The sequence below is a fragment of the Neoarius graeffei genome, chromosome 5 (genome assembly GCF_027579695.1).
Source record: "Neoarius graeffei isolate fNeoGra1 chromosome 5, fNeoGra1.pri, whole genome shotgun sequence".
NCBI classification, from domain to species: domain Eukaryota; kingdom Metazoa; phylum Chordata; class Actinopteri; order Siluriformes; family Ariidae; genus Neoarius; species Neoarius graeffei.
In genome coordinates this window covers 16776005-16799566 of record NC_083573.1, presented here as the reverse complement: position 1 = coordinate 16799566, position 23562 = coordinate 16776005, and the positions used below count along the sequence as shown (strand labels likewise).

General features: G+C 40.8%; 1 protein-coding gene across 1 annotated transcript; it reads right to left on the bottom strand.

The window, feature by feature from the left end:
• Positions 1–18849: 18849 nt before the first annotated feature.
• On the bottom strand, positions 18850–20379 carry tyrobp (transmembrane immune signaling adaptor TYROBP). The gene is made up of 5 exons (XM_060920433.1): positions 20150–20379; positions 19900–19920; positions 19642–19800; positions 19462–19529; positions 18850–19287 (listed from the first exon to the last, which is right to left on the bottom strand). Exons 1-5 carry the CDS (start codon positions 20193–20195, stop codon positions 19231–19233), a joined length of 351 nt encoding a protein of 116 aa, XP_060776416.1. The 5' UTR covers positions 20196–20379; the 3' UTR covers positions 18850–19230.
• Positions 20380–23562: the final 3183 nt, after the last annotated feature.

The window sequence follows — 23562 nt, the reverse complement described above, 5'->3', positions numbered from 1 at the left end:
CACTAATTAGCCTAACCTGCATGTCTCTGGACTGTGGGGGAAACCGAAGCACCCGGAGGAAACCCATGTAGACACAGGGAGAACATGCAAACTCCACACTGGATTCGGCCACTGGGCTCAAACCCAGAACCTTCTTGCTGTGAGGCGACAGTACTAACCACTACACAACCGTGCCACCCCCTTCTGCACTTGCCATGGTGTAATCCTAAACCTCCTACCTTACTAAATTCTCATTTATCATCTTGCTAACTCCCTGTGTCAGTCCAACAAAACATAACACCCATAAACTGATACACTGTGGGTAGGAGGATGAAAGCAGATTTGTTAATTACTAATTTCTCTTTGCCAGTCTTGTCTTCTGCTTGATTACCAGGGTCAGGAAATTGATTTATGTAAAGTTGCTTGATCATCTCTGTTCCGTTGTGTAAAAAACAATGCAGTACTGATTTGAATTCAGGTATTAAATTATAGACCTTGCATCAAATGTAAAAAGAAGTGCCAAGTCAGTAAAAATAATTAATTCTTTACAAGTATTTGACTATGAAGGTATAGCCATGAAGGTATTTTCTTGTAATTCAGCCTATAAAGTATGCATTTTTGTGTATAGGACTTTTGTGTCCATTTTCGTCCTATTTGGCAATAATTTTGGAGTTAACAGCAGATAGTGTTGACCTCTGGCTCACAGTAACAGATGAGATAGAGAGAAAATATCTTTAATTAAAAAAAAAGTTATTATTTGTATCTGTGTATCAACTATCCACATAAGAAAGAAAATACACTTTTGCTGACTTTTTATGTAAGCTCATCAAACAGAACTGTGATGTTTTTAAGAAAAAAAATGAGAAAAGATCAATGATTTTAGAAAGCAGAGAGCTAAAATGTGTCATGTGTACATCAGGGAGTTTCTAAATGCTCAGAGCAGACCACAAATATTTGCTTATCACCTCAGGTACACTCCCAGTGTGTTACAGCTTCACATTGACACCTAATTCAGTGATTCCCAACCCTAGTCCTAGAGAATCACATCATATTTTAGAGTTTTCCAGGACAGAGGGGTTGGAACAACTTCATTAACTGATCATAAATGTGCTTTGGGACGAGCTTAACTGTCTTTAACAGACTCGTGTCTCCCTCATGTGGCAGAACTCCCATTGTACAGTTAGTCCCTTCGTGTTAATAGTGCTCAGGTTCATTTTTTTTAGTCAAGTTTAATATTAAGAACTATTATTAATTGCAAAATTAAAACCAGAAAATCTTCTTCAGTTATAGTTGCTTTGTAAATACAGTCAAAATATCCTTATTTGCCACTGAGGACATTTTTATGATACAATATATGATACAAGCAGCTACAATAATCAGAATCAAGTTTATTGCCAAGTATGTCCTCACATACAAAGAATTTGCTTTGGTGATTGGTGCTTGAACAGTTAAAATAGAAGAATTTAACAAAGACAAAAAGTAGCTATATACATAGAATAAGAAATAGAAGAATCTGAAATATACAAATTTGAAAAGTGGACATATTTAAGGGGTATGTGCATGAGTCATTGGTGTCCGAACTGTACAGTATGTCCGGAATGTGCAAAAATAGGTCACATGATGAAGATGGAGAGGAGACATGATAAGAATGCGTGAGAGGAAGAGAATGTGTGTAGTGGGCTAAGTCAATAACCAAGCTGTACAGTGTGAGCTGGAATGTGCAATAAAGGTTCACAGAATAGAGATGTATGACATGACCTTAACACGTATGTCACGTCTTGTCATGATGACTATATATATGAAGAGAGGTAGTCCTGGCTATGATTTTAAACTGCAACTGGTGGTGAGTCTCAGGTCCAGCAGGACTTGAGTATTGGGGAAAGTGGAGTTACCCCTTAATCACCATTGCTCCCAGGTCCACTCTGACCCGGAGTGGGAGCACCTGCCTGGGTTCCAGCTATGGGTTAAATGGTACATCACCAATAAGGCGCTGGCAGCAGGGCGCTTTTTGGTGCATTGTGGCAGATGAACCCAACAGGATCAAAGGCACACGACCGGATGACATGCGGAAGAGCCACGCAAATGGCCAACGGATGGCATCACTTGCCAAGTCAGTTGTCACTGTGGGGCAACTTCCATACCCATCAGGTCTGTGGTACTTTTGTGCATCACTTGGCATCAGGTCTGGAGGTCCAGAGAGACAACATGATGGGGGCACGAGATTGTTTGTCTTACCTTACTGTGCAAGGAGAATAGAATACAAGAGCTCACAAGGCCAGGCATTCCATGGCAGCTTGGCCAGGCCATTCGTGCTGCTATTACAGACAACTCTATCGCTTTGGTGCAGGTCTCATGGCCCATCTGCATTTCTGCGCATCCTAATGAAGCAGTCATCGCTAGCGATGGACAGCCAATGATATATAAAGAGAAAACCAATTTTTGCTATATTAGTTTATTACTCATGTTTTTTTAATCCATCCATCCATCATCTGTAGCTGCTTTATCCTGTTCTACAGGGTCGCAGGCAAGCTGGAGCCTATCTCAGCTGACTACAGGCAAGAGGCTGGGTACAGCCTGGACAAGTCGCCAGATCATCACAGGGCTGACATTGTTTTTTTTTTTTTTATATAGTTTTCTATTCATATTTGACTTTGAAAATATTGCCCATAGGTGATTTATTCAACAACCTGGACTGTAATCAAAGAAGATAAAGTACACAGTTAAGAAATTCACACCAACTCAACTCAACCTTGATTGATAGAGCACATTTAAAAACAACCGGGGTTGACCAAAGTGCTGTACAGGTTAATATATATAATCAGGGCCGTCGACAGGGGGGGACAACCGGGTATTTTGTCCCGGGCCCAGGCATGAGGGGGGCCCAGAACTGGTCCCTCATGAAGATGCCATTAATCATTCTGTTTCATTTCAAAATGTGTTGATTTGGGGGAGAAAAATGTGCTATATTTGCATTCAATGAATGATTTCTGGTTCTTTTGCCTTTATTGTCTTCGAAAATAGATTCAAGAACCCACCTACCACCCCTAATGCAGAAATGGTTTGGTCTTTGATTAAGGCGCCAAATAACACGGCACTATTCCATCATAACGCTTCGACAATAAGCGTGCGAGCCCGTTTGCCAACATGCACAAGTCAGGAGCAAAGAAAAGAAAAGAGAAAAAGAGATGAAGAAGCCAAGAGCCTCAGGGGCTCACTGCATAGATATTTTAGAAAAAATTCAGATGATGCAGCAGGTGGTGAAGGCAGTGGGGCAGCTGAGCCAGGTAAGACACAGATAACTTTTTTCCAGCCCCGTAATGTAACCCCAGCACGCGCGACGCACCATTCATAATTATAAAGTAGGGGATAGCAGGGTACACTGAGTGAACACTGAAATGCACAGGGCATTGAATTATTTCATAAACATATCGGTTTAATAACACTGTGTTGCATATATCTCAATGAAGCAAAGAATAGCACATTGGCCCGCAATCATATCCAAATGTTTTAGGCACGCTTGCTGAGCTGCGCTGAGCTGGACTCCGGTTAGCTGAAAGCCCGTGGAACGCTGCCTCTTGTTAATTAAACCTTATTTTGTTGGAAATCATCCCGTGTAGATACGACGGCATGTGAAATTGCCAGCTAGATAGAGTTTAATGTAACGAATGGGCTATAAATGGGGTGTTTTGAGGTTAGTCTGTTGCAAAACATTAAACTTTCGCTTAGACTGGATACTCTTCAAACAATTCCCTTGCTCAAGTGAAAAATGATAGGCCTGTATGAAAAGCGCAATTAATGAAAGTAGCCTAATAAGCCCTAAATGAATAAAACAACCTCTGTTTTATTGTTGTTGCTTACACGTTAAGATTTTGAAATCTTCTCGGTCCAGTTCTATATCCAGGGAACGTTGTAATCCTTTTGGTTTATCCGTAATAAATGTGTCAGCCCCCAGGTCAGATAGGCTAATGTTATGTGGTTGGGAGGGTGTCAATTTTTTTTGTAACATTCTAAACCAAGTACGGAAAGGACGTTTATGAAAAACAAGACAAAAAAATACACTGAAAAACTCACTGTACACATCACTAGTGGCACACACGGACTGGCCATTGGGAGTAGCGGGAGTTTTCCCGGTGGGCCGGCGGAGAAAAAAAAAAAAAAACAGTTGCGCGCTGGCCTTTAATATGATAAGCAATGTTAACAGTTTCTTTAAGAAACTGTTAACATTGCTTATTACAGTTGCACGCTGGCCTTTAATATGATAAGCAATGTTAACAGAAACTGTTAACATTGCTTATCATATTAAAGGCCAGCGCGCAACTGTTTTTTTTTTTTTTCTCCGCCGGCCCACACTGAACCACCGGCCCACCGGGAAAACTCCCGCTACTCCCAATGGCCAGTCCGTGTGTGACTAGTGGTGATGCTTCTATGTTCAGATTTCGGGAAAGCCATAACTCCGTTCTCATTGAGGCCCAGTTCCATCCCGTAAACAATCATTTTGGTTTATCAACTACCTGCGCTCAAACATGTCACAGGAGAGGCTCAATGGGCTGGCTATGCTCTCTATAGAGCGCGAACTTGCAAAGAAGCTGGACTTCAATGACCTTATTGACGACTTTGCCACAGCAAAAGTCCAGCGCATTGCATTTCGCACCTGAATAGTTGCAGACTAAGGAAATGTTCAAACTGTAAAATATGTTGAAATGTTGAAATAAAATGGTTGACTGTTATAATGGGCTTGGAATACCTGTTATTTAAGGGTTGGAGTGAGACTGTGAAAAGAGGGGTTGGGTGTGGGTGGTTGCTGTGTGGCGATGTGCGTGCGTGCGTATGTGTGTGTGTGTGGGGGGGCACTCAGATTATTTGGGGGGGGCCCACTCAGATTATTTTGTCCCGGGCCCAGCCAAAGCTGTCAACGGCCCTGTATATAATATACATATAATGCCACAATTACAAGAAATTAAGATAAATACTAAAATACTTAAACTTGGTTAAAAGCCAGGGAGAAAAAGTGTGTTTTTAAAGAAGATTTAAAAACCTCAAATGATCCGGCAGATCGGATGTGCCAGGGCAAGTTATTCCAGAGCCTATAGGGGCCAACGCCACAAAGGCTCAGTCACCTTTGGTTTTTAGTTTTGTTTTAGGGGCGACCAGTAGCAGCTGATTAGAGGATCTCAGTGTTCTGGCAGGGGTATGGATATGAATGAGCTCGGTCAAATACTGGGGAGCTAAGCCATTAAGAGCTTTAAAAACAAACAGTAACATTTTAAAATCTATTCTAAAAGCAACCGGGAGCCAGTGCAGCGACACAAGGACAGGGGATATGTGGTCACGCTTGCGTTTGCTGGTGAGGAGATGGCCAGCTACGTTTTGTACCAGCTGCAGATGGTGCAAGAGTGAGTGGTCCAGGCCAAAATAAAGTGAGTTACAGTAATCCAATCTCGTGTTAATAAAAGCATGGATTACAGTCTCCAGATCTCTATGTGGCAGGTATCCTTTTACTTTCGATAAAATCCTCAAATGGTAAAAACTGTTTTTCACAACCAAGCTAACCTGGCGATCAAATTTTAGCCCGTCATCAAATATTACACCAAGATTTTTTACAGAAGACTGAATGTTTGGTGTAAGGGAGCTCAGAAAGCCAGCAGGAAAGTCTGCTGGACCACATCCAAACATTATGATTTCAGTCTTGTTTTTTTTTTAGATTAGATTCAACTTTATTGTCATTACTCAGTATAAATACAGGGTAACGAAATGCAGTTAGCATCTAATCAGAAGTGCAAATAGCAGAAATGCAGTATAATACAAATAAATACAGTATGTGCAGATAAGCAATATGTATAGATGAATGCAGCTATGTACAGCTAGTGCAAATGAGACGGTTATAGTGAGTAGAGAATGTACAGATAAATAAATAGGATGTTCAATAGTTCTGTGCAGTATATGTACGGTAGTTAAGGGAGAAGTAACTACAGGTAGGGCTATAAAAAAGGGTGGTTATAATTATAATTATCCTTAAAGCTATATACAGAAGTAGCTAACTTGCTATGCAGATGTCTTGTGAATATAAAAGAATAAGAGTTGAATAGGCATACAGAATATACACATATACATCTGTGCAGTATATGTACAAAAGTTATGGGAGAAGTATGTACAGGTAGGGCTATAAAAAAGGGGTGGTTATAATTATCCTTAAGGCTATATACTGAAGAACTAACTTGCAATACAGATGTCTAGTGAATATACAAACAATAAAAGTTAAATAGGCATTCAGAATACACACACACACACATACATACACCTATACATGCACACCTAAACTCAAGTGTGGATGTAAGCATATACATATATACACACATATGCAAGACTGGCTGTGTAAATAGATCCAACAGTAGAGAATATGTACAGCTATGGAACCAGATGTGCAGTTATCAAGTGCAACAAGAGTCAATACAGGTAGAAGGAGGGTGTGGGATCACCTGCTGGCAGAGTTCAGTAGGGTGACGGCTGTGGGGAAGAAGCTGTTCCTGTATCTGCTTGTTTTCATTTAGATTCAAAAGGTTTGAGGTCATCCAGGATTTAACATCATTTAGACAATCAAGCAATGTCTGTACAGAATCATTGGATTTAGATGTCAAAGGCAAATAGATCTGGACATCGTCGGCATAACAATGAAAAGAAAGATTATACTTCTTAAAAATTGACCCTAATGGTAGCATATACAGCAAGAACAGAATCGGCCCGAGGATGGAGCCTTGGGGGACCCCAGAAGTAAGAGGGGCTGAGGATGAGGTGAATTCACCTAGCTGCACAGAAAAACCCCAATCAGTCAAGTAGGACTGGAACCATGAGAGAGCAAAGCCTGTAATGCCCACCCACTGCTCTAGTCGTGCTAAGAGAATCCCATGATCCACAGTGTCAAAAGCAGCTGTCAAATCAAGAAGCACTAGCATAGCAGGGTTTCCTGAGTCAATGGTTACCATTAGATCATTAAAAACGCTCAGCAGTGCTGTCTCAGTGCTATGTGAAGGTTTAAAGCCAGACTGAAACTTCTCATAGATATCATTGACCACTAGGAATGATTAGCTCTGAATAAAAACCACTTTCTCTAAAATTTTGGATAAAAATGGCAGTTTAGAGATAGGCCTGAAGTTAGACAGCACAGAGGGATCTCTAGATTTTTCTTTTTGATAAGAGGCTGCACAACAGCATGCTTGAGAGCAACTGGAACACATCCGGTGCTAAGACAGGAATTAATAAATAAAAGTATATCAGAGCCCACCGTACTGAATACCTCTTTAAAAAGACGAGAGGGAATGCTGTCTGAAGAACAGTTTGTAGGTCGCAAATGCTGAACTACATTGGCCAGTAAGGGGAGGGATACAGGTTCAAACCAGAGGTGGAAAGTAACGAATTACATTTACTCACGTTACTGTAATTAAGTAGATTTTTTGTGTAATTTTTTACGTAGTTTTTGAAATGGGTAATTTTACTTTTACTCAAGTACATTTTGAACCAAGTATTTTACTTCGCTACATTCGAAAACCACCCGTTACTGAGTAAAAAAATTAAATGCAGGGAAAAAGAAACAATAGATAGTTTTCACTGACGTCACGGCATTCCGGGGAACGCCCCCCAGCCGCCATCTTGGGGGGCAAACAAAACGGACCATCGCCACTACCGGCTATGTTATCTCGGACTAATTTATGAAGTTATATAGTCAGTTTTCTAAAATAAAGCTCAATCTTGGCAAAATCAAGCAAACAGAAGTATATAGATACATTAGACAACATCTCACGACAACGGTATGCAGCCAAACTGGCCTTGATTGGGGGAATTGACCCCTACGAAGTGGACAAAGAAGCATTTTCAAGTGACTATGCAGGGCTGCCAAAGCCTGAAACTACCAAAGCCTGTTCCAAAGCCTGAAACTGACTTCATCAAACTTTAAAGGCTGTCTGATATATACAACTTTATATATTCACAGCGCGCCTTTTGGCGGATGCCGCCTGAATCGCGCAGATCCGATTTTTTTTTGGGGGGGGGAGGCGGGGCGTTGGAGTGTCTGATTATAATTTCAAAGTAAATTCTGTATTAAAATTACTAAATAAGCAAATCCGTTACAGTCCATGAAACAGGAAGTATAAGGATGAGAAAAAAACAGTTTAAATCGGGAAGCTGCGCACATTTGCGCAGTCCTGCACACCGCTCGGGCTGTGCAAATGTGCGCAGCTTCCCAATTTAAACTGTTTTTTTCTCATCCTTATACTTCCTGTTTCATGAACTGTAACGGATTTGCTTATTTAGTAATTTTAATACAGAATTTACTTTGAAATTATTATCAGACACTCCAACGCCCCCCCCTAAAAAAAAAAATCGGATCTGCGCGATTCAGGCGGCATCCGCCAAAAGGTGCGTTGTTTGCATCCCAAACACAAATCAAATCATACAGAATAGACCTAAAATGCTTTTCAAAAATGACCCCTGCGTGAGTGAAGTGACAAGTTTCAAATAGAAACGTGACAAATGAGCGATATTAAGTGTACATTACAATGTAAACGTACACTCAGCGGTTCCAGTTAGGCATTCTCCAGAGATTGTTCACATGATGTTTTGGTTTCCAAAAACAAACTTAAACACAATTGATTGATTGTTTAAACAACTTACCACTTATAAAATGATCGGAGCAGACTTTGCTGTGTTTGGAAGGCTGATAATCCTTGCGGTTGATTCTCGCAAGCCAAAGATTTCTCCTTTGTATGCTGAGTTTGTTTGCTCGCCTTCGTGCTCCCATACAGTGGGAATTCCATAAAAGCTCCGCTTGACTTCATCATCTGACCTATTACGACAGCCGTGAATACAACAGGTGTGCACCATTGCTAGCTTTAAATAGCCTGCTTGGGTTCTTTTGAAGACTTTGTACTCGCGCATTACAATGTGTGCTCAGTCACCCATACGGTAAGCTGGACCCCCAAGATGGCCGCCACTAGGGAATCCCCGACTCTGTGATGTCATGTGAAAACTATCTATTGGCCTGAACTGAAAGGAAACTGGCACAGACGCGCGCATGGAATATCCATATTAGCCTACATGTATCGTTGGCTGATGGCTGGTGCCAAGGTAGCTGAGCAAGAGATAGAGGTGGTCATGGAGGAGGTTGAGGATTGCCAAGAAGAGAATTCCTGTGGAACAGATGCGCCGGACAGCGAGGGAAATCCTTGGCCGTATCTCAGCCAGTACTTTGCATTCAAACGCAAACGAGGCAATAACAATAATTTAATGCAAAATGTGCCTGCCCTGCCATACAGAGCTATCAGTCTACAAAACTTCCACATCAAATCTGCGGAAGCATGTGGTGGTAAGTAGATATGTGCATTTACCTGTGTATCCCAGACGTTATATTTATTGTTTGGTTAAAACCTTCCACTGTTAAGTAAAATGTGCCTTCATTATCAATTCTTTTGGCCACCTAGTATCCATACTGATCACTAACATTTCAAGTGAAGTAGCCTAAATGAAATGAATCACCTCACGTTTACAAATTTGTTTTATCAGAACGACAGTCAGAAATAATACGAGTGCATGGTTTTAGCTGCAATCGGTCTCTTATGAAAAAATCCTAATTCATGCATAGACTAGCTCCTGGGTTGTTAGCTGTAGCCTAGACTAGAGCTTTGGGAGGTCACTGATAGGCCATCAAAACATTTTCACTGTCTTGGATACTTTGCTTGAGTTTGGTTTTATTTTCTTTTTTTATTGTGGTGTTTGAGTTCGACCATACAATTCAGAATTTGGCACTTTGCTTAAAAATGTTTTATGGGGTGGTCTCAAAATAGTTTGTACATTACCTCTCGACAGGTTGTAAACATTACGCAGTTAATTTGTCAATTATATTTTCGATATAAGGAAGAGCACAGTGTTACTAAGGAATTGCTTATCTGTCTTTAAATCGTGAGAGCCCAGGACACTTTGAGTTTGGTTGGTTTATGTTTCATACCGGTATGTGTCATTTAGTAAGTCTGCTTTAGTGGCTTTAATAGATTAGATTCACTTTATTCATCCCACATCGGGGAAATTCACACGTCACAGTAGCAAGAAAATGTCAGACAGATAAGAAATAAAACTGAAATACAAATTAGACAAATGAAGGATTAAATACAGAGGGCTATTTGCATTATCTACCGTGAAAAAGTACAGAAAAATTGCCTTATTGAGAGGCTCAGAAAAATTGCACATTACAGGTAGACTCTGCATATACACACATATATATATATATATATACATAAATTTTATATATATATATATATATATATATATATATATATATATATATATATATTATGCATAAAAATAGTAGGCGTTTGTCAGTAAAGAAAAAAAATGGATGATAGAATTTACAAGTTATGCCACTTGTACTTGAAAATGTTTTATGGGGTAGTCCAAGCAAAGCTTTATACATTATACTGCCTGAAAGGTTATTATGTGGACTAATAGTTCATTAAAAACAATTTGATTTATGACTTGTCCTTTCTTTTTTTACATCAAATAATTGAAAGTAACTTTTACTCAAAGTACATTTTAAATTGAGTACTTTTTTACTTTTACTCGAGTAGATTTTTAGATGGGTACTTTTACTTGAGTAAAATTTAAGCAAAGTAAAAGATACTTTTACTTAAATATAGCTGCAAGCAGCAATGTGGGGGCCAAGCAGCACTGGTGCGATGGATTCGTCTTGACCCAAGGATTCCAGATATAGTGGAATTTTGTTTCTACCCAAAAAGCATCATGAGATATGAGCCAGAAGTAATTTTCCCTAGTTATAGCGCCCCCTAGTGGCCAATTTGTTCCAAATGTTTTGTGGCCCTTTGTGGCAGTGTGTGCCATAATGCCACCAAGTTTTGTTAAGGTAAGCCAAAGGGCGGCCGAGATATGAGCACACTTCCTGTTTTGCGTCTGCGCAGCCAAATTTGATTGGCTGCCACAGCCAAACGCTTAAGAAATTCAAAACACTGAGCACAACTTTTGTGCGGCTTGGTCCACTTATGCTACCTACCAAGTCTGGGAAAAATTGGTCAAAAACTGAGGGAGGAGAAGCATTTTAATTGATTTTCACAAAATTCAAAATCGCGGAAAATCTGCCAGGTGGAATATGACGTCATAGGGCGCATTGGATTCGTGTTGATGGAAGGATTCCAGCAATACTAAGATTTTGACAATCAGATGTACGTTTCAAAAGTAACAAGCAGAAATGTACTTCCAACTTTGACCTGTTGGTGGCGCTAGAGAGTTTGAGGTGGTGAGTTGAAATTTGCTGACCAGAACCTTGAGGGAGCCTAGAATCAGTGTGCCAAATTTCACAACCTCTCGTCAGACGGTTCTATGGGTTGCCTTAGAATTTCATTGATTTTAACATAATTCAAAACGGCGGAAAATCCGCAAGGCAGAATATGACGTCATAGGATCCAATGGATTCGGCTTGACCCATGGATTCCAGCGATAGTGGAATTTTGTTTCTAGCCAAAAACCATCATGAGATATGAGCCAAAACTCATTTTTCCTAGTTATAGCGCCACCTAGCGGCCAATTTGTTCCAATTGTTTTATGAGCATTTTTGGAGGGGTGTGGCATCATGCCACCAAGTTTCGTTAAGATAAGCCAAAGGGTGGCCAAGATATGAGCACACTTCCTGTTTTGCGTCTGCGCAGCCAAATTTGATTGGCTGCCACGGCCAAACGCTTACGAAATTCAAAACACTGAGCATAACTTTTGTGCGACTTGGTCCACATATGCTATCAACCAAGTCTGGGAAAAATTGGTCAAAAATTGAGGGAGTTGAAGCATTTTAATTGATTTTCACAAAATTCAAAATGGCGGAAAATCTACCGGGTGGAATATAACGAGATAGGGCGATTTGGATTCGATTTGACCGAAGGACTCCAGAGATACTAAGATTTTGACGATCGGACGTACGGTTCAAAAGTAACAAGCAGAAATGTACTTCCAACTTTGACCTGTTGGTGGCGCTAGAGAGTTTGAGGTGGTGAGCTGAAATTTGCTGAGAAGAACCTTGAGGCAGCCTAGAATCAGTGTGCCAAATTTCACAACCTCTCGTCAGACGGTTCTATGGCTTGCCATAGAATTTCATTGATTTTAACCAAATTCAAAATGGCGGAAAATCCTCAACTCAGAACACGACGTCATAGGGTGCGATGGATTTGTCTTGACCCAAGGATTCCAGAGATAGTGGAATTTTGTTTCTCCCCAAAACACATCATGAGATATGAGCCAAAACTCATTTTTCCTAGTTATAGCGCCCCCTAGCGGCAAATTTATTCCAAATTTTTTGTGGGCGTTTGTGGAGGGGTGGGGCATCATGCCACCAAGTTTCGTTAAGATATGCCAAAGGGTGGCAGAGATATGAGCACACTTCCTGTTTCGCATCTGCGCAGCCAAATTTAATTGGCTGCCACGGCCAAACGCTTGTGAAATTCAAAACACTGAGCACAACTTTTGTGCGGCTTTGTCCACTTATGCTATCAACCAAGTCTGGGAAAAATTGGTCAAAAATTGAGGGAGTTGATGCATTTTAACTGATTTTGACAAAATTCAAAATGGCGGGAAAACTATATGGGCGGAAAATGACGTCATGGGGTCCGTTGGATTCGTCTTGGCCCAAGGATACCAAGTTTTTGAAAATCGGACCAACAGTTCAAAAGTTACAAGCAGAAATGTACCTGCAACTTTGACCTGTTGGTGGCACTAGAGGTTTTAAAGGAGAGGCCTGAAATTTGCTGAGAGGAATGTTGACACTGTCTAGAATCAGTGTGCAAAATTTCACAACTTTTTACCAGACGGTTCTATGGGCTGCCATAGACTTGCAGAGGCGGAAGAACGAATAATAATAAGAAACAGTAGAAACACTATGGGTGCCTTCGCAGCTTCGCTGCTTGGCCCCCGAATAATAATAAGAAACAGTAGAAACACTATGGGTGCCTTCGCAGCTTCGCTGCTTGGCCCCCGATTACAATTTTTCAGTACTTTTTCCACCTCTGGTTCAGACTGATCAAAAACAGCATGTAAAGGAGGAACGGTGAGAAAAGAAGGCAGGTGGCCTAAGAGCAGAGATTTTTTCAATAAAAAAATTTGAGAAAACTCTCACAAAGAGTGAGTGAGGGTACAACTGGAGAGTTATCACAAGGGTTTACAAGGGAATTAAAAATGTTTAAAAGAACTTGGGGCTTGTAACTATTACAAGAGACAAGACTGGAGAAATAATCCATTTTAGCAGCCTTACCAGCACTCTGGTAGAGAGACAGGCTTTCACGAAGAACTTCTTTAGAGACATGGAGCTTATCTTTTTTCCACTTTCTCTCAGCGCGCCGACATGAGCACGTGTGGAGTCGTTAAGCCACGGTTCTGTAAGTGCTTTTCTGAGCATTATTCTAAAAGGTGCAACAGAATCAAGGATATCCACGCAAGTAGAATTAAAATTGCTTAAAAGATCTTCAGTTTTGAAAGCGTGATTATCATCCAGAGTGCTAAGTATATCACCAGAAATGATAGTCATTATACATGGCTGAAAACTGTGATACAGTTTGAGCGTTAATTGTGTGCAAACGACGCATAGAAGCACAGGTTTTTGCCCTCAAACAAGGAATTGAAACAGTAAAAAGCACAGGCAGATGGTCAGAAATACACGCTGATTCACAGATTTCATTAACGCTCACAGATAAATCATATGATAAAACCAAATCTAAAATGTGTCCTCTCTCATGAGTCAGGTCTTTAACACATTGAACAAGATTAAAAGATTCAATGAGATTTAGAAAATCAGTGACCAGAGGTCTTGATCTACAGCAGACATGTATATTGAAATCTCCAGAAATAAGAAAATGATCGTATTTCACAGAGGCACCTGACAGAAAATCTGCAAAGTCACAGATGAAATCTTTATTAAATTTTGGAGGGTGATAAACAACCACAAACATAACAGAGAAAAAGGAAAGTTGTAGCTCAAAAGTTTGCAGTTCAAAGCTGGAATAGGTAGCAGATGGAACTAGACTGCATTTCCATAGAGAAAATGCAAAGTATGCTTGCTGAGCTGTAGCAGAACAACTATCATGCCGACATGCTAATGCCAACATGCTAACAACTAGCATGCTAACAGTTAGCATACCAGCATGCTAACAGTTAGCATACCAGCATGCTAACAGTTAGCATGTTAACATGTTAATGCTAACATGCTAATAGATAACATGCTAACAGGTAGCATTCTATCATGCTAATGATTAACATGCTATTTGTTAAAATTCTAACACCTTAAGGCTAATATGCTGACAGCTATCATGCGAACAACTAACAGGCTAATGGCTAGTATGTTAACTTTTAGCATGCTAACACGCGGAGGGTGACATGCTAACAGCTAACATGCTAACAGTTAGCATGCTAACATGCTCAGGCGAACTCGCTAACAGCAAACATGCGAACTCTGCATGCTACCATGCTAATCCTAACATGTTAACAGCTCTCATGATAACATGCTAATGGTGAACATGCTAACAACTCGCAAGCTAACAGCAGGCATGAAATCGTAATGGGTAACATGCTATCAGCTAGCATGGTAACACGTGAATGCTTATATGCTAATTGCTATTGTGTGTGCGTGTAAGTATTCCTAATAAAGTGGCCATTGAGTTGAAGTTGATTTGCTGTCAAAGTCTCAAATGAGCAGATCCTTGCCAAATGCATCATCACCTATGGGGGAAGGGAGGAACGACTCAGTCAAGCTTCCATTGATTAGCGGCAAAATGGAGAAAAAAAATGGACGGATGAAAGGCAAGACAAAGACGAGTGCGGGTCAGAACCGATATGTCTGTGAAGATTCTCAGTCATCCAGGTCATGGTAAACTGTGGGTGGTAAAAGAGAGCAACTGGACTTGCTTGAAGATTCTTGAAGACGTTTCACCTCTCATCCGAAAGGCTTCTTCAGTTCTGAAGAAGACTTGCTGAAGAATCTTCAAGCAAGTCCAGTTGCTCTCTTTTACCACCCACAGTTAACCGATATCATGTGTGTGATGGGTGATTTGGCCTGAGGTGCCGTATGAAGTTTGGTGGATGTGTGGTGAAGTGTTACTGAGCAAAACTCATTTGAATGGGGCCAAAAATCAATGGAAGCCTATGGAGGTAAAAAGAGATGTGTGAAAACCAAGGAAAAGATGAGTGCAGGTCTCAGATGAGGGGATGGATCTGTGCAGGGACTTGGCCTGAGGCATCAAGTGAAGTTTCTTGAAGATTGGTCACTTGGTTAAAAAAAAATTGATGGAGAGTGATAGTTTTTCTCCTGAAACACCATTTTCAATAGGGCCAAAAATCAATGCAAGCCTATGGAGGAAAAAGGGATGAGCAAAAAGAAAGGAAAAATATGAGTGCAGGTCAGAACCGATTGCATGTATGTGTCGGGGGAATTGGCCTGAAGTATCACATGAGGTTTGGTGCATCTGCGATGGAGCGTGTCCGAGTAGGACGATTTGATTCATGAGCCCTATTCATTCTCTATGGGAAAAAACTAAAAGAAAAACGACAAGAGAACGGGCACATTGATCCAAAAGCTGTATACAAGCACACTACACCACTTCGGGCCAGACGTCTCAGAGTTGGAACGGTGTCTATCTCGAACGCCCTAGGAGGAGTAGTGGATCCAAAAAAACGTGTCGGAATAAGGCAGAATAAGTAAACTTAAGAACAACAATAGTGTGACAGCAGCTTGAGCAAGCACACTAATAAGACGGCACTGAAAGCTGGATTTGAACACCGAGGCCAGACCGCCACCTCTGCTGGTGCTCCGAGGGGAGCTGAGGAATAAACAGCCGGGAGGAAGGAGTTCAGAAAGCAGTGTCCACTCACCATCCCAAAGCCAAGTCTCTGTCAAAAGCATAAAGTCCAAATCCCGTGAAGTGAAGAAGTCATTCAATAAAAACGTTTTGTTTACTAGTGACCTGGTATTTAGTAAAGCCATGCGAAGTTCAAGCTCCTCAGTAGCCGGTGACACAGCACGTTTCAGCGGCCGAAGGAGTTCAGGTGCAACACCGCCTCTGCGGCCCTGGAGCTGACAGCACTGGCGTAGAGCCTCCACTTCCAGGTTAGAGGGAGTACCAAGACACTTCAGCAGGACCGGGCACAGGTTGGGAAGCGTCGGAAAGCCAGCGACCAAAGTAGTCAATGGCTCAAGGAGGATAGGATGAATCCAACAGCCCATCATATGCAGTGCATGCGTCACCGTGGAAAAATAGTGTCCATTATGGATTAAATGAGCATCAGGCCCCCCAAAACAAGCCACCAGGTAGGCCTTAAGTTTCACGATCATGCCACCTCGTTTTCCACATCATCTAAAATGCCTTTTCCGAGGAAGAGAGTAGGGGAAATGCAGGAGGTGCACAGGTGGAAGACTGGTGTGTTGCTTTCCTAGTCTGGACTCAGCGACTCACTGAGAGCCTTAATATTAAAAAGAGCCTGGCGATTGTAAACAAACAGAGTGGATACAAAATATTGGCAAAATACACAGAGCAGTAGGGTAACTGCAAACAATATACTAAGCAGACGAGGGAGATGAGGCTGACGGCTTGCCACCACAGGTGCCATCTTGCATCTGAGCTTGATTACCGATTGGATACCACACAATATTCATCTCATCTCATTATCTCTAGCCGCTTTATCCTGTTCTACAGGGTCGCAGGCAAGCTGGAGCCTATCCCAGCTGACTACGGGCGAAAGGCGGGGTACACCCTGGACAAGTCGCCAGGTCATCACAGGGCTGACACATAGACACAGACAACCATTCACACTCACATTCACACCTATGGTCAATTTAGAGTCACCAGTTAACCTAACCTGCATGTCTTTGGACTGTGGGGGAAACCGGAGCACCCGGAGGAAACCCACGCGGACATGGGGAGAACATGCAAACTCCGCACAGAAAGGCCCTCACCGGCCACGGGGCTCGAACCCAGACCTTCTTGCTGTGAGGTGACAGCACTAACCACTACACCACCGTGCCGCCCACCACACAATAAAAAAAAAAACCTCAACCAAAAAAAAGCAACTGATAAATAAATCATATATAAAATAAACAGGGCGGCACGGTGGTGTAGTGGTTAGCGCTGTCGCCTCACAGCAAGAAGGTCCTGGGTTCGAGCCCCGGGGCCGGCGAGGGCCTTTCTGTGCGGAGTTTGCATGTTCTCCCCGTGTCCGCGTGGGTTTCCTCCGGGTGCTCCGGTTTCCCCCACAGTCCAAAGACATGCAGGTTAGGTTAACTGGTGACTCTAAATTGACCGTAGGTGTGAGTGTGAATGGTTGTCTGTGTCTATGTGTCAGCCCTGTGATGACCTGGCGACTTGTCCAGGGTGTACCCCGCCTTTCGCCCGTAGTCAGCTGGGATAGGCTCCAGCTTGCCTGCGACCCTGTAGAAGGATAAAGCGGCTAGAGATAATGAGATGAGAGATAAAATAAACAATAAATAAGTAAACAAACAAATACATTCATTTCAGATATGATCATAAATAAAGCAAAGAAAATAAGTTTGATAATAAGCTCAGGTGACTGCTTGTTTCAGAGTTTCTGTTCTACATGTTGGTTTTCTTTGGTTTCCTCCCATCTCTCAGAAATGCTCCAGTTGGTGGACTAGCTAAGTTGCCCTTTGATGTGTGAATGTGTGTATTCATTGTGTCCTGCAATGAACTGGTGTCCCATTTGGACTGTATCCCCACCTTGTGCATCTCCTAGCGTTCCTGGGATAGGCTCTGGTTCAATCATGACTCTGACCAGGAGACAGAAGTGACTGAAGATTGATGAATGAATGGACTTGGTATTATTAAACGCAGGCCTATTTACTAGCATGAGGATGTTTTTTTGATGGAGAATACCAAGCACTTCTCAAAGTTGCTCTGCATAAGGGCATCTGCTACATGCCTTGAAATATAAATATAAAATGCCAGCTGTTCCAGTAGTAGCCTAGAGAGATAATCACCATGTTTCACTTCTTAATATCAAAAGAGAAAAAAACAGAACAGAAATAGTTGTATAATACTCCAAATAGCATATCAAACTTTACACAACATACCGTTTGATACACAGTACCAGTCAAAAGTTTGGACACCCCGACTCTACTCATTCATAGGTTTTTCTGTATTTTGACTCTTTTCTACATTGTAGAACAATACTGAAGACATCAAAACTATGAAATAACATCTGGAACATATATGGAATGATGTAGCAAACAAAAAAGTGCTTTAAAAATCCCCCAAAGTTTCATATTTTAGATTCTTCAAAGTAGCCACCATTTACCTTGATGACGCTTTGCATACTATTAGCATTATCTTAACCAGCTTCATGAGGTCGTCACCTGGAATGCTTTTCAATTAAGAGGTGTGCCTCGTCAAAAGTTAATTAGTGCAATTTCTTGCCTTCTTAGTGTGTTTGAGATCAAACAGTGAATAGTTGATAATAAAAATACAGTAAATAGCCCTATTCAACACCACAACTATAGTAATCTACAGTATATTACATCAAGAACTGAACAACTAAGTAAAGAGAAACGACATCCATCATTACTTTAAGACATGAAGCAACTTTTAATTAAAAAAATAAAGAAAAAATATTGAATTTGAAGCTGTGTCCAAACTTTTGACTGGTACTGTACTTTGATATACTCTTTCTCCTTTACATACTTCAGACATATTGTTTCCTTGATTCATAATCATGTGGTTATTTGTGTCCTGGCACATTGCTCTTGGTAAAGGAAATACCAATTTAGCTCCCTTTATGATTTATCACACTGTCTGTTAAGCATTAGAAAATGTGCTCTTTGTTTCTGTTCAACAAATATTTTTAATCATTTTGATACATATTCTATACAAACTGCTACAATGGTTTACATTAGATACATATTTGGCTACATGACACAAAGATTAAGGTGAAATAAACAAAAGGATTACTATAAAAGCCAATGTTCATATTATCCATATTTGGCTTGTATATTTACTTCCTGGAGTCTCAGCCTTGTCCTTTACGCTTTTTCGCCCAATCACACATGCTGTCTCAGGCACACACTGACTAAACATTGAATGGTTATATTTCAAAAGTCAAAGATTCAAAGTAACAGACTTATAGAAAGGACATTGAAAGGACAGCAATATCTAAACCTGCATTGTGGAGCTTGTCAGTTTCTAAATCGTTGCAATCCTTTCACCTGTAGAAGCATTATTTCCGATACTGGTGAAGATCACTGTAAATATCTGACTGTACTCCATATAACTCCTGTTACAAAATAAACAAAGCAATACATTGCATTATGTTCTGCAAGTTGAAGTGTTTAAGGGATTTCATGACAATTTTAGCAAAAAAAAAAAAAAAAAACGTAAAAGATGTATAGTTCCTCCTACGTATGCTATTGTCAGACTTATTAACTCTTAACTCAAGCAGAAATTTTACCTGATAAGGTGACTCTGTAATTTCCACCTCCTTTGGTCTGCTTGACGACTGGCGAAATTTTCCTTTGTCTTAAGACAAGACGAAGTAACAAGTTCATTTATGTTTACATCCAAGTATTTTTCTCTCAAACAAACAAACAAACAAACAAACAAACAAACAAACAAACAAACAAACAAATACCTGTTTCACTGGAGTTCTTACATGCATGCAAGCTATTCTTCCTTTTCTCCCGCGACACAAAACAGTAGACGGAGATAGTAATAAGAAGTGTGAGGATTATATCGCAGGTAATGATACCAATAACAACCCCCATGTTTAGCTGATAGCATGTGCCACAGTCTGAAAAAGAAACAGAGAGACAGCACATTTGTTGTACGACAGATGATCCAAAATATACTCACTTTCTATTTTTACTTTTGCTCATAGAATAGATATTACCTTGAGTTGCTGCCACATAACCTAAAAAAAAAAAACCTGAAACTTTAGAAATTAGAAACACGTGCACACAGACTATTTTTAGTCAAAATTTTAACACTCCATTTATCCAAACGTGCCTCAGTTCCTATATATTTTATCAAACATCCACCAAACACTTAAAAGTGTAATAAAAACCCTTAACCTATTAATAACATTTTTAAAAACTAAAAAAAAAGAACTTGGATACAATAGAGACGAAACATAAACTCACTAAAGAGTCCACTGAGAAGAGACATCGAGTGCAGAATCCAGCCCATGATTACTGTACTGAGGAAAAAAAAAATCAACCAATAAAACACACTAATTGTTTGATTAATTATCCTCCAGTGAAGTAAGCACAAATGTTTTGCTTCTGTTTAAACAACACTCTTGTGTACAGGTGCCCACAAAGCTCTCGTAGAAACCTAAAGAGGGACACTGTAGTGAGGGACTGAGCGAGTGCTGAGATGTGTCATTGTTTGATGACCAGTGTGATATGAGGAGGAGTCATGAGATGTTGTGGTTTTGTTTTTGTTTTTTTTAAATATACACACATGCTAACACTCTCCTTTGGCCTTTCATTACAATACGGTGCTAATCAACAGAAATATGAAAAGACACAAACAGAAAAGATCGAAAAGCTAGAAGCTTGTTTTTAGGAAACTAAAAAAAAAAATTCAAACACTAAAAAAGAGTGAAGCTGAGAGTCATGTGTGTCAAAACTTATTTTTAATACAGTTAGTCATGCTAATGAACAGTGTCTTGCAAAAGTATTCATCCGCCTTGGTGTTTGTGCTGTTTTGTTGCATTACAAGCTGGAATTAAAATGGATTTTTGGAGGATTAGCACCATTTGATTTACACATGCCTACCATTTTAAAGGTGCAAATTTTTGTTTTATTGTGACAGACAATAATTAAGATGAAAAAACAGAAACCTGGAGTGTGCATAGGTATTCACCCCCTTTCATATGAAACCCCTAAATAAGAGCTGGTCCAAACAATTCACTTCACAAGTCACATAATTAGTTGATTAAGATCCACCTGTGTGCAATCCAAGTGTCACATGATCTGTCACATGATGTCTGAATAAATCAACCTGTTCTGGAAGGACCCTGACTCTGCTACACTACTAAGCAAGCAACATGAAAACCAAGGAGCCTCCAAACAGGTCAGAGACAAAGTTGTGAAGTAAAGATCAGGGTTGGATTATAAAAAATATCCCAAACTTTGAATATCCCAGGGAGCTCCATTAAATCCATTATAGCAAAATGGAAAGAATATGGAACCACTACAAACCTGACAAGAGAAGGCTGCCCACCAAAACTCACAGACCGGGCAAGGAGGGCATTAATCAGGGATGCAACAAAGGCACCAAAGATAACACTGAAGGGGCTGTAAAGATCCACAGTGGAGATGGGAGTATCTGTCCATAGGACCACTTTAAGCTGTACACTCCACAGAGTGGGGCTTTATGGATTAATGGCCAGTAAAAAGCCATTGCTTAAGAAAACACGATTGGAGTTTGCCCAACAGCATGTGGCAGACTCCCCAAACACATGGAAGAAGACACTCTGGTCAAATGAGACTAAAATTGATCTTTTTGGCCATCATGGGAAATGCTGTGTGTCATGTAAACCCAACACCCTGAGAACACCATCCCTACGATGAAGCATGGTGGTGGCAGCATCATGCTGTGGGGATGTTTTTCATCTGCAGGGACAGGACAGCTGGTCAGGACTGAAGGAAAGATGGATGGCACTAAATACAGTGTAATTCTGGAGGAAAACCTGTTTGAGTCAGCCAGAGGTTTGAGACTGGGACAAATGTTCACATTCCAGCAGGACAATGACCCTACACATACTGCTAAAGCTACACTGGAGTGATTTAAAGAAAAACATTTAAATGTCTTGGAATGGCCTAGTCAAAGCCCAGACCTCAATCCAATTGAGAAGCTGTGGAATAAATTTAAGATTGCTGTCCACCAACGCAACCCATCTAACTTGAAGGAGTTGGAACAGTTTTGCCTTGAGGAATGGGCAAAAATCCCAGTGGCTAGATGTGCTAAGCTAATAGAGACATACTCCAAGAGACTTGTAGCTGTAATTGCAGCAAAAGTTGGCTCTACAAAGTATTGACTTGGGGGTCTGTGAATACCTATATTGCGCTCCAGATTTCTGGTTTTTTTTTTCAATTTAATTATCGTTTTTGTCACAATAAAACAACAATTTTCACCTTTAAAGTTGCAGGCATGTTGTGTCAATCAAATGGTGCTAACCCCCCCCCCCCCCCCAAAAAAAAAAAAAAAATTAATTCCAGCTTGTTATGTGACAAAACACAAAACAGGACAAACACCAAGAGGGATGAATACTTGTGCAAGACACTGTACTGATCCATTCCATCCATCCATCATCCGTAACCGCTTATCCTGTGCAGGGTCACGAGTAAGCTGGAGCCTATCCCAGCTGACTATGGGTGAGAGGCAGGGTACACCCTGGACAAGTCACCAGATCATTACAGGGCTGACATATACTGATAAACTTCTTATATTCGAATTGGTATGTACATGTTGTCGAAAATCTGTTCAGTGTTTGGAATTTCCAGACTCAGACCAGACCATTTAGTGTAATCTTTAGCCTTTCTTCCTGTGGTTACTTCAATTCAGTGTTGTGGGTCTGTACTTTCACGTCAGCTTTGTCTCAGCTGATAAGTGGCGTGGTTTTATCAGTAAAAGCATGCATATCCTGATATGTTGTTACTCACGCATGCAAGACCACAGTGTTCAATAACAGATATTCTTCAAAACTGTGTTATCTAAAAGCAAACTTGTTTATCATTATATTCAGCATTGTCAAAAACAACACTGACTGCATCACGCATTTTGCACAAGTAAAACCTATTTGTATAGCGCTTTTAACAACAGACATTGTCGCAAAGAAGCTTTACAGAAAATTAAAAGCTTTAAACATGAGCTAATTTTATCTCTAATTTATCCCCAATGATCAAGCCTGTGGCGATGGTGGCAAGGAAAAACTCCCTCAGACGACATGAGGAAGAAACATTGAAAGGAACCAGACTCAAAAGGGAACCCATCCTCATTTGGGTGATAACAGATAGCATGATTATAAATAACTCACTTCTATAACTGTGTCCTATAGGGTCAAAGTATAACTGTGAAAACAGGAAATTCATTATAGTTTTAACATGAAGTCTGTTTTGTTGAAGTTATAAACTGTTCATTGATGGAAAATTGAGTGCAAAACTGTTCATGACAACTGCAGTCCTAAAGTTAGCAAGTTAACTGAGGTCCTCAGACATAAATGCATTACTCTAAGGTGGTGTTTACATTAGACCGTATCAGCGGATCATCAGCGTAACGTTTTTAAAACGATTCACGTGCACACAGCAACGCCAATACACGGATACGCTAATCACATGACTAATTAGACGGCACATAAGTTGAAATGTGTCAGTGCGGCTCAGCGCTTCCTCCTCAGCAGCTGCGCTCCAAATCACTCCGCCCTGAACAGCGAGTGCCCTCTGGAGGGTGCGCACTCCGGCCCTGCGCAGCTCACAAAGCGCGCGAGTGAAGCGCACGAGCAGTGATTCGGGACTGAGCCGCTGTGTGTGTGATCCCAGTGCATATC

Coding starts and splice junctions, on each gene's coding strand:
- tyrobp (XM_060920433.1), bottom strand. CDS start 20,195: ATGGGCTGGATTCTGCACTCGATGTCTCTTCTCAGTGGACTCTTTA. Junction 19,921..20,149: donor TCTTCTCAGTGGACTCTTTA/GTGAGTTTATGT, acceptor TTTTTTTTTTAG/GTTATGTGGCAGCAACTCAA. Junction 19,801..19,899: donor TTATGTGGCAGCAACTCAAG/GTAATATCTATT, acceptor TTTCTTTTTCAG/ACTGTGGCACATGCTATCAG.